The sequence below is a fragment of the Sapajus apella genome, unplaced genomic scaffold, assembly GCF_009761245.1.
Source record: "Sapajus apella isolate SASKATOON/1434 unplaced genomic scaffold, GSC_monkey_1.0 scaffold22, whole genome shotgun sequence".
Lineage (NCBI taxonomy): Eukaryota > Metazoa > Chordata > Mammalia > Primates > Cebidae > Sapajus > Sapajus apella.
In genome coordinates, this window is record NW_022436962.1 from 27,804,213 (window position 1) to 27,816,100 (window position 11,888).

The window sequence follows — 11,888 nt, forward strand, 5'->3', positions numbered from 1 at the left end:
AAGAAAGATCAAAAGAAACCCAAGCTAAGTAGAAGAAAGAAAATAACGAAGAAAAGAAATCAATTTAGGCCAGGCGTGGTGGCTCACGCCTGTAATCCCAGCACTTTGGGAGGCCGAGGCAGGTGGATTGCTTGAGGTCAGGAGTTCGGGACCAGCCTAGCCAACATGGTGAAACCCCATCTCTAAAAAAAAAAAAAGAAATCAATTTATTTCTACAAATTTCATAACCTGGGTCAAATGGATAGATTCCTTAGATAGATTCATTACCTAAATGACACAAGATCAAACCAAAAAAATCTGAATAGCCCTGTATTTATTAAATATATTACAGAAAACCATACAAAGAAAATTTAAGGCCCAGATGGTTTCAGACATTAATTCTACAGACCTAACAAGGAAAAAGGGGATAGTTAGAATTGGGTTACTAAAAAGTTAGTTTTTAGTATCAACAGGAATACTCATCAAGAGTCCACATTATACAGGTTATAAATGCTAGACACTATAGAGAAATAGGAATCAGCTCTGATGACATTTATTTTTTCTTCCCTTTCAAAGGCTTGGCAAATAAAGCCGGGTCAATTTGCTCCTTTGCCAGTCCTCTGACAGAGAAGAGTCTTGCTGCCCGCTCCTGTAAAGTGCCCCCACATTTCAGTCCAAGGGCCATCAGTTCACACTTGAGCTTCTCCAAACCCAGCAACTCCAGTTCTGCAACAGAGTTGAACGCCAGTAAATCTATAGTTTCCTTACCAATAATCTGAGGGAAAAAAATAAAATATTAAAACAAGATCTTTCCTCTGAATAAAGACTCGTAACTGTCAACCACATTTTATTCTTGAGAAATTTTCACTTAACTTGCCACATCTTGCAACTGAATTTTAATCATCATTCATCCACTTTATTCCATAAGTATTCTCAATACATATAATTTTTCATCTACACATTTAGAAACCAGCATTCAGAATAGTAACAGAAGTACAGAATTCCCAGATTTTTAACATTGTTCTTTTCTGATTTTCCCAGTAAAAATCTAAACAGTAAAATATACCAGCCTATTCCCACAGAAAAGATCAGGCACTCCTAAAAGCTTAATGAGAATCCCATGCCTCTGTCTATTAATTCCATAATCTTAATGCTTTCTATTCTAATTAAGTAATTAAGACTAATTGTCAGAGTTCCCCCTTATATAACTCAACAAATTCAAATACTGTTCAATAGACTCGCAACTGTTCTACCCACCAAGTGTACCTTTATAGACTTTAAGACAAAATTAGCCTGTAATCCCAGCACTTTGGGAGGCCAAGGCAGGCGGAACACTTGAGGTTAGGAGTTCAAAACCAGCCTGGTCAACATGGTGAAACTCCATTTATAAAAATACAAAAATTAGCCAGGTGTGGTGGTGTGTGCCTATAGTCTCAGCTACTCAGGAGACTGAGGCAGGAGAAGTGCTTGAACCTGGGAGATGGAGGTTGCAGTATGCAGAAATCACACCACTGCACTCCAGCCTGGGCGACAGAGTAAGACTTGTCTTCAGAAAAAGGGAAAATTAAATACTGCTAATGATACCTTGAAAAGAATGAAAATGTTCATCTTTAGGTGAGTTTTAAAAAATAATTCAAAGAATAACTTTCTTTCACAGTTTTAAAATATTAAAGAACTCTGGAGCAACACACTCTCTCTCTAGGTGATCTTTCTTTTCTTAAAAAAGCTATTTTATTAGATTTCTGGAGTTAACGTTGGCTTATTTGTGACCAAATTCTAAAACACCACTTATATGTATTTAAAGAATCACACCTGGTTGTTATCAATACAACAGCTATTACTACAACATCAAGAACAAAACTCTGGTTAACACTGAAAAATATCAGGTTTTATCCTATGATTCCTTATTTTTCTGTGACTTCAGTCAGGATAAAGCTCTTACCTAATAAATGCATGTAACATAAAAACTACAAGCTTATAACTCCAGAGATTTTATTAGGCTCAAATTAAGGTCCTTAGCATAAAAGATTCCAATATTCTTACCAGAAAAGGCATCTATGCATTTTTACTTATTTACTGGGGGTGGGGAAGGTGCTGGCTAAACAAATGTTTTGTGTTTATTGAAGGTAATTAAGTAGTTTAGGTTTAGGCCCTTAGCATAAAAGATTCCAATTAAATTAAGGCCCTAAAAGATTCCAATATTCTCACCAGAAAGGGCAATCTATGCATTTTTGCTTATTTACTGGAAGAGGGGAAGGCGCTGGCTAAACAAATTGTTAGGTTTTGTGTTTATTGAAGGCAATTAAGTAGTTTAGGTTTTGCCTATTCTAAAAAGCAAATCATTAGATCAGAGAACATCAGAGATTTTTGCTGGAAGCCAGTCTATTGTAGATAGTGAAAAACCAACTTTTTGAGAGAATGTACTATGAAAATGCCGTTTTTATTTTATTATTATTTTTTGAGACAGCCTCTCTCTGTTACCCAGGCTGGAGTGCAGTGGTACAATCTCACCTCACTGCAACCTCTGCCTCCAGGGCACAAGCGATTCTTGTGCCTCTGCCTCCTGAGTAGCTGGGATTATAGACATGCACCACAACGCCTGGCTAATTTTGTTTTTTGTATTTTTAACAGAAACAGGGTTTTACCATGCTGGCCAGGCTGGTCTCGAGCTCCTGACCTCAAGTGATCTGCCCACTTCAGCCTCCCAAAGTGCTGGGATTACAGGCGTGAGCCACCACAACCAGATGAAGATGCCTTTTTTAAAAGGCTGACTGTGGGTACTTAAGATTTAATGATAAATTTAAAAGGAGAGGCTCCTCTTCTATAGAAAAGGTCCTCACAGTCAGCTGAAATTATTGTTCAAACTGTATCCTCACATTAGAAACAAAAAGCTGAGTAGCAATTTAGTGACAGGAAAAATGAGCACATTCATCAAATCTAAAATGCCATGTATCGTAATATACCCTTGCTCATGTGTTACTAGGAATAAGTAATACCAATTAAGCTATGTTATACACATCTCATTTTAGACATGCTAAAATGTAGAAAACAAGCATCTTACAATTGATGCAATATGAAATCAAGGACACCACCTAGTGGCAATATAGTAAAAATTCCAGCGCTTAAAAAGAGTGTTTTTGAGGAATAAGGAAAGCTTCACCATAATCTGTCCTTCTTAAAATAAAACAAGCCTTTTACTAAGCAGCTGAGGGGAAAAAGCACATTTTCATTTTAATAACTTATTGTGGAGATTAAATTGATTTAGTTCTAGAAATCAACTCCAAACTTACTGTGTCTCCTGGCTGGCTTTCCTGCAGTTTGGCAACAGCAATGTTTTCCTTATCTTCAAGTGCTACCTCGGCAACTCTTTCCCCATCAGTCCCTTCTTTTGTCTCTTTCTCCTTATTCAGTCCAGCTCCAGTGGATTCCTCTTCTATGGGTTCTTTACTCTCTGCCTTATTCTCCTGGGTCTCTTCTGTTTCTGTCACCATCCTGCTTTCCATGTGCTCTTTGGACTCCCCCAGCTCAGCACATGAGTCTTCTGAAATACGCCTCCCAGAGTCAGTCACTGCGATCTGCAGTTGTTCTGGTGATTCAGGGTCAGTATTCACTACTCTTGCCCTCTGAGAACTACTGGGAAATTTGGCTGTCATCTCGACATCACTGCTGCCATGTTTTAGAGCATGGAAACTGATTTCTGAAGTGCTCAGTGCTTCTTCACTGTCATCATCTGAGCTCTCAGAGCTGGACCCTTCTGCAGTCTCTAGTCCCTCCATGCCCAACCTGTCAGAAGCAACAGAAAGGTTTAACAGCATTTACATCTTCTATTTAAAGCAAAGAGTTACAGTTTGGCCAGGAAACAGAATCTGTCTCTGCTAGCTTGAGATAGAGAACAGGTATATTTCAGAAAAAGATATTCCAGAGCTTATAAACAGAAGGGAAAAAAATTTCAATGAGACTAGATCCAACTGTCCCACAAGATCTACAAGGATCTCCTTTCTAAAGTTCTGAATCTCTGAAAGCAAAGTTGATTTTACTTAAAGCTTTTTCCCCCTATATTACATTAACTTTGATGGTGGCAAATTAGATAAAATAATAAATAGTTATAAAGAAAATCCAGCCAGGTGTGGTGGTTCATGCCTGTAATCCCAGTACTTTGGGAGGCTGAGGTGGGCAAATCACTTGAGGTCAGGAGTTTCAGACTAGCCTAGCCAACATGGTGAAACCCTCTCTCTACTAAAAATACAAAACTTAGCTGGGCATGGTGGTATGCACCTGTAGTCCCAGGTACTTGGGTGGCTGAGGCAGAATGGCTTAAACCCGGGAGGTGGAGGTTGCAGTAAGCCGAGATCACGCCATTACACCCAGCCTGGGCGAAAGAACAAGACTCCATCTTAAAAAAAAAAAAAAAGAAATAAAGAAAGGCCAAGCATAGCAGTGGCTCAATACCTGTAATCTCAGCACTTTGGGAGGCCTCAGCCTCAGCAGGAGGATCACCTGAGGTCAGGAGTTCGATACCAACCTGACCAACATGGTAAAACCCCGTCTCTACTAAAAATACAAAAATTAGCTGAGCATGGTGGCAGGCACCCCTAATCCCAGCTACTCAGGAAGCTGAGGCAGGAGGATCACTTGAACCCAGGAAGCGGAGGTTGCAGTGAGCTGAGATAGAAGCATTGCACTCACTCCAGCCTTGGTGACGAGAGTAAGACTTCATCTCAAAAAAAAAAAAAAAAAAAAATTATAAAAAAAAAATTCTCTGGTGCTGCTCCTTGCCTTGATTGGTGAAAAAAATATATAAAGAAAATCCTGGCCGGGCGCGGTGGCTCAAGCCTGTAATCCCAGCACTGTGGGAGGCCGAGGCGGGTGGATCACGAGGTCAAGAGATCGAGACCATCCTGGTCAACATGGTGAAACCCCGTCTCTACTAAAAATACAAAAAAATTAGCTGGGCATGGTGGCGCGTGCCTGTAATCCCAGCTACTCAGGAGGCTGGGGCAGGAGAATTGCCTGAACCCGGGAGGCGGATGTTGCGGTGAGCCGAGATCGCGCCATTGCACTCCAGCCTGGGTAACAAGAGGGAAACTCCGTCTCAAAAAAAAAAAAAAAAAAAGAAAATCCTAGGAAAAATTATTCTGTTTTATAGAATGAGGTACTGCCCAATAATATAAATATATACATATACACATACATACACGTATATTTATAAATCCTATGCTTGGGCCAGAGGCGGTGGCTCATGCCTGTAATCCCAGCACTTTGGGAGGCTAAGGTGGGTGGATTACTCAGGATGAGACTAGCCTGGGCAACATGGCAAAACCCCATCTCCACAAAAAAATACAAAAAAATTAGCTAGGCGTGGTGGCATGCACCCTAGTCCCAGCTATTCAGAAGGCTGAGGTGGGAGGATAGCTTAAGCCTGCGAGGTGAAGGCTTCAGTGAGCCGAGATTGTGCCAATGCATTCCTCACCGACAGAGTGAGAACTTGTCTCCAAAAAACAAAAAAAAAATCCTATGCTTTATTAATACTCAAACCTAGAACTTACCCAAACGTCTACCAAATGGAGACTGGATAAACAAACTGTGGTACAATTCATACCATGCAATGATACTGAGTAATAAAAAGGAATGAACTACTGATACATACGTTACCATGGATGAATCTCGAAAGCTTTATATTAAGTGAGAGAAGCCAGACACTAAAGGCTAACATCCTAGAAAAGACTAAACCGTAGTAACAAACATCACACTGGTTGCCAGGGTCTGGAGGTGAAAAAAGGGACTTAACTACAAAGGGGTACATGAGATCGATTTCAGGTCATTAAAATACTATCTAGATTGTGGTGGTTACATGACTGTATAGTATATATTTTTCAAAAGTCATAGAACCAATCAACCAAAAAGGGTGAATTTGTTGTATATAAATCATACCTCAATAAAACTCATTAAAAAAATCACCATAGGTAGTGTCGCCACCCTTTCTCTCAGGAACATTTAATTACCATTTCACAGAGAACAAACAGCATTGTATGCTGAACTCACAGTGTTATGATCTTTGATTAATAATTATCTGTTCATCCCCAAAGGGGATGCCAACAAGAAAACAAGATCCATTTGTATTTATTTTCAAGAAGTTGGCCCAAGGGAAGTGACTGGTAACCAGAGGACCAAGAATGGACGCGAAACAGTACTGCTGTGCTTTTCACTCTCAAGTGTGAAAGTGGAAAAGAGAAGTCCGGCAAAGTGACCAAAGACCTCAATGATGACTGCAAAAAAACACAGAAAACAACTGGCTGGGTGGTATAGCTTGACTTCCACCTGAAATTTTAAAAAGCTAAACTGCTTCAACAACACAAAAGTAATGCAAATATAAAGCTATTCTTATGTTTCAGTGTAAGGAAACAATTCATCCTTTACATTCTATTAATGGCATTCACAGCAGAAACCATTACTAGTATGTACAATGTGACTGACAATCACTGAAACCTAAAGCCTGAAGCACTCTGGAAATTTTCTGAGCTCCCAATAAACATTACATAAAAATGTGTTTATGCCAGATAAACAAGGAGGAAATGTCTCATGTCAGTCCTCAAAAATCAGTTGGGAACAAAAGTGAAACACTTACCAGAAGCATCTCTTCTTCCCCATGCCGGCTCCTCTGTCTGTTTTAGATTTGGTAGGCCATTGCCGTTTCCGATTCTCACTGATTTCTGCTGAAACCATCTTGCTGGAGGCAGCCTGCATACCTAACCAGAAATTTTAACAATCCAGTTTCTACTATAGGGACTGAGCTTAATGAAATTATAAATAACATGGATTGCAAAAAGAGCTGCAATCTACAACTCAAGATTTAAGTTTCTTAAGATACCAACATTTTATACAGTTAATTTCAAAAATTTACACACATTTAAAATAATCATTCTGGTCTAGGAGCAGATTCTTAAAGCATCATTGCACAATTTGTAACTTTGAGGATGACAGGTTCATCCCTAGCTCTCCCCAAACCTAATTATTTATCCCTGTGTCAGTTATTTGCATACACTTGTCTTTTTCCTGTCATATCATATCCTTTTTGATGGAAAAAGATTGTTTCTTATTCAACTGTTCCCATACTAGGCCTGTCATAATGCTTTGGATGCTAAAAACAAAAGTTAATGAGAATCATTCACATTAAAAACTGACCTAAAACTGGCAGCAAATTCTTTGAGGTCTAAACAACTTCTGAAGATTTAGCTTATCCCTAAACACAAACACAAAAAATGTTCTTACCTGGGGCCCATGGCTCCATGTAATTCAGGGGTTAAATATGCCAAATGTTGCGTGGGTATATGTTATTTTTAAAAAATATACTGTGTTCATTTAAAGGGATAAAAGTTCCAAAGTTTTCATCAGATTCTCAGACATCTGTAACCTAAAAAAAGCTTAAGAACTGCTCTTTGTGTGTAGCATAGAGCAGTTTGGAACAGCTGGCTTCAGGGGTGCCAGCTGAACATACTAAGGAATCCTCATTCTCACCTTTGAGGACGGAATCCTCCAGACGCTCAGCCATCTCATGGCACTGCTGCTGGTAGTCAGGGCTGGTGAAGCAGTGTTTGGGTTCTACAAGCTTCCGTTGCAGTCGCTCCAGCCGCTTCTGCTCCTTTTCAGCCTCTCGCTCAGCTTGTTGTTTTACCCATTCAGCCATTCTGGGGATGAGGGAGGAAGAGATGTTACTGAACAGATATATTACATATATGCTTTTATATATAAAATGTCCCTGATGAGTTAATGCACTTGTTCATATTGGGATATTCTTTTAGGAAAGTCAGCCATGCTTACTACTGGCCTATGGTACTGGTTTGAACTAAATCTCAAAGATAATTATTTAATTACGGAAGAGGTTAAATCTGATAATAAATTCGGATGTAAATATTTTAAGTTTCCATTGCCAGTACGCGTGGCATGTGTATAATCGCTACTGATAGGAAAGTATGTGTCGCTCTTCAAAAAAAAAAAAAAAAAAAAAAAAGTGGGCATCTTACGCTTTTTCATGATTGACATCACGTAGTCTCCTTCCACTGAGATCCCGGCAAGCTTCTCGATTGGTTGTCTTCTCAATCTGAGCACCAAGTGCTCGGAGCATAGATCCAAAACCTGAGCAGATGTATTTGGAGAAAGCAGGTTGAAATGTGTTCAAGGATGAATACAAGCAGAATTTGTGAAAACAATCTGTATCACAAGGTTAACAATGATCTCTTTTTTTAAGAAAAGATGAACATCAAGATTCTAATTCAGGCAGCAAAAATAAAAAGACTGATTCAACGTCATGCCTTTTGCCTTTCATTTTATAGTTCTGAGATAAAATACCTAGCCCTCCCCAAACCTAATTATTTATCCTTGTGTTAGTTATTTGCACACAGGTATAATACCTATACGGCTGGACTATTTAAAAAGCTTCACCCAATGACAGAAATTCCCAGATTCCCAAATTAAGAACTTAAAAAGTATATGCTGAGATTTCAATGAGTTTAAAAGGAAAGGCAATTTTATACTCTCACTGACTGATATGACATGCTTCATTCTCCGCCCCCTCCCTGCCCCCCCAAGAGATGGGGTCTTGCTCTGTCACCTAGGCTAGAGTGCAATAGCTTGATGTAATCAAACTCACTACAGCCTTGAATTCCTGGGCTCAATGGATCCTCAGCCTCCCAAGTTGCTAGGATTACAGGTATGTGCTAATGCACTTTTTTTTTTTTTTTTTTTTTTTGTAGAGACCAAGATCTTACCATCTTGCCCAGGCTGGTTTCAAGCTCTTGGGTTCAAATAAACCTAATACCTTGGATTCTCAAAGTGTTGGGATTACAGACATGAGCCACCATGCCTGGCCACTTCATTCTTCTTTTTTTGAGATAGTTTTACCATGTTGCCCAGGCTATAGTGCAGTGGCACAATCTGAGCTCACTGCAACCTCCACTTCCCGGGTTCAAGTGATTCTCATGTCTCAGGCCCCTGAGCAGCTGAGATTACAGGCATGCAACAGCATACCTGGCTGATTTTTGCATCTTTAGTAGAGACGGGGTTTCGCCACGTTGGTCAGGCTGGTCTCCAACTCCTGACCCAGGTGATCCGCCTGCCTTGGCCTCCTAAAGTGCTGGGATTACTGGTGTGAGTCACTGTACCCAGCCCATGCTTCATTCTTAATGATACAATTTCCAACAGCTGGATATAGTCTGATATGTCAGTGCTCTGAAAACCAAACCAAGTCACTGTAGATTTTGAGAAAGCTTAGGGATCACACGTTAGTGCCTTGGGAAAAATACCAAGAACTATTTATATTGTTTTCACTCTTTTTTTCTTTCTTCGTAGTTGTATTAATACAACCAAAACTTTAATCTGCCTCAACCTGTAAACAATTGTGTTTCCTAAAGTTAACTTTAGACTTCCTTTGGAACTACAATAACAAGACAAAATCTTGATTAAAGTGGAAGGAGATTTAAAAAAAAAAAGAAAAAAGAAAAACTTCTTTATTCAGCAAATTGAACAGAATAAAGAATAATGACCATCTCTCTTTATCTAATTTTTCCCCAAAGTTTTAGAGCCTAGGTTCCCTAAGAGCTATCCAGCTGGAGAAAGTGCAAATTGTATCATGCAATATTTCTTTCTCGGCAAGAATAAAAACCTGGGCAACATGGCAAAAACCCCACCTCTACAAAGAATACCAAAGTTAGCTGGGCATGGTGGTGTGTACCTGTAATCCCAGCTACTAGGGAAACTGAGGTGGGAGTATTGCTTGAGTTCAGGAGTTCAAGGACGTAGCGAGCCGTGATCGCACCACTGTACTGCAGCCTGGGTGACAGAACAAGATGGTGTCTCAAAAAGAAAGAAAAAGAAATCAGAATAAAAGAGAACATATCCAAAATTAGGTTAAGTAAATAAAAGAATTCATAAGGCAAAACAATATTGGCATATACTAAAGAGACCAAGAAGTTTGTTAATTAAGTGCCACGGCAAAAGACAGCAAATGTCAGCAGTAGAATAGGAAAATAAATAAATAAATAAAAATAAAGACTACAAATGTGCTACAACTAAGTAGTTAATGTCCACATCCTACCTCCTTTTCCACCACAAAGTCTGGGTTCCAAACTATACACGGCTCCATGCTGCACTGTGTCACTGGTGTTAATGAGTGCTCCATTGCATTTCACAAAGTAGTATTCCACTGGAACATCCTAGAGACAAATTTCATTTTTTAATGCCTTTTATGAGACAATACAAGTTTGTTACAAGAAGGGACCTGGCTGTCTTTCTGTTACTCTGGTTACAAGTACACAGTGGGTGTTAAATTAATATTTATTGAATTGAAAATGTAAACTACTAGAAGAAAAAAAGTTGGCTGGACGCAGTAGCTTACGCCTGCAATTCCAGTACTCTGGAAGGCCGAGGTGGGTGGATCACAAGGTCAGGAGATCGAGACCATCCTAGCCAACATGGTAAACCGCGTCTCTACTAAAAATACAAAAACTAGCGGGGCATGATGGCGCATGCCTGCAATCCCAGCTACTCCAGAGGCTGAGGCAGGAGAATTACTTGAACCAGGGAGTCGCAGTTTTCAGTGAGCCAAGATCATGACACTGTACTCCAGCCTGGTGACAGAACAAGACTCCGTCCCAAAAAAAAAAAAGTCATTTCACATGATGTATTCTGGGTATAATTTTTTCCCTACATTACCTAATCATCACATACAGAAAAAACTTCAGTCTTTTTGGTGAAAACAAAAACTACCTCTTCTTCTTGATAGGTAATCTGAGTCAAGGTAGAGGACTATACAGGACTCAGATTCAGTAACTGTGGCGGTCTCATTTTCTGACTTTCCTAAACAGGTAAGATTAAATCAAACATCAAAACTAGTCCTCAAATTTAAAACTGACAATATACATCCTCAAAAGTACAGGTAGGAATAAAAAGAAGAGAAGGAAGGAGTCAAGCATATAGTGTTTGTTTGTTTTTTTTAAGACAGAGTTTCACTCTTGTTGCCCAGGCTGGGGTGCAATGGCATGATCTCGGTTCACTGCAACATCCACCTCCCGGGTTCAGGCAATTCTCCTGCCTCAGCCTCCCTCGTAGCTGGGATTACAGGCGCCCGCCACCATGCCCAGCTAATTTTTCGTATTTTTAGTAGAGACAAGGTTTCACTATGTTGGCCAGGCTGGTCTCAAACTCCTGACCTCAGGTGATCCACCCGCCTCAGCTTCCCAAAGTACTGGGATTATAGGCACGAGCCACTGTGCCTGGCTAGAGTATGGTTTTTAATACATCAATATAAGTACATCAATAACATGGGAGACATAAAAACATGAAAAATGAGCAAAGTTGCTGAAGACACGTTAAGATTCTGGGCAGCCTCTGATTCTGTGTAGCTGCCCCCAGGCCCACATGAATCAATACTCTCAGCAGTCCTGCAACCCAGTAAATGCCCACTCTGAACCAAGGAAATACAGAATTACCAAGCAGCACCAGGTTGGTGGATGTATGGAGACTGAAATGTGATTATAGTTCTCTTCCACAGTCCCTGCCCAGATGCCCGAGTAGAACAGGTGAAGAGTTGGATTTATCTTGTTTGGGGTTTTCCCAGGCAAATATAATGGCAGGAGAGAGGAGCAAGGGAGCTCAGGCTGTCTGCAATGAGGTAACATGAAGGACTTTTCTTGTCTTTAAAATACCATCTACCTTAAAGAGCTGTTGTAAACATTAAATGAGATATGTAATACATTTTGTATCTGTTTAATGTTTAAATATTAGAAGACTTTTTTTTTTTTTTTTTTTTTTTTGGTTGGGGCTTTCTTTTTTTCCAGGGTTGGGGGGAGGGGCGCAATCTCAGCTCACTGTAACCCCCCCCCCCTGAATTATTTTTCCCCCTCAGCCCCCCGAGT

General features: G+C 39.9%; 1 protein-coding gene across 2 annotated transcripts in view; it reads right to left on the reverse strand.

Annotated features, from left to right (window-relative positions):
- Positions 1 to 296: 296 nt before the first annotated feature.
- Positions 297 to 11,888, reverse strand: part of SDE2 (SDE2 telomere maintenance homolog) — a 15,170-nt gene continuing 3,578 nt past the window's right edge. Inside the window, exons 2-7 of one of the 2 annotated variants that reach the window (XM_032289436.1) lie at positions 10,070 to 10,187; positions 8,001 to 8,112; positions 7,495 to 7,664; positions 6,605 to 6,725; positions 3,270 to 3,762; positions 297 to 705 (exon numbers count right to left, since the gene is read on the reverse strand). In XM_032289436.1, the coding sequence (XP_032145327.1) occupies positions 664 to 705; positions 3,270 to 3,762; positions 6,605 to 6,725; positions 7,495 to 7,664; positions 8,001 to 8,112; positions 10,070 to 10,187 (1,056 nt within the window). In that variant the 3' untranslated portion in view covers positions 297 to 663. Of the gene's footprint in view, positions 755 to 3,269; positions 3,763 to 6,604; positions 6,726 to 7,494; positions 7,665 to 8,000; positions 8,113 to 10,069; positions 10,188 to 11,888 lie in introns of both variants that reach the window. The other variant, XM_032289435.1, reaches the window with a different exon arrangement.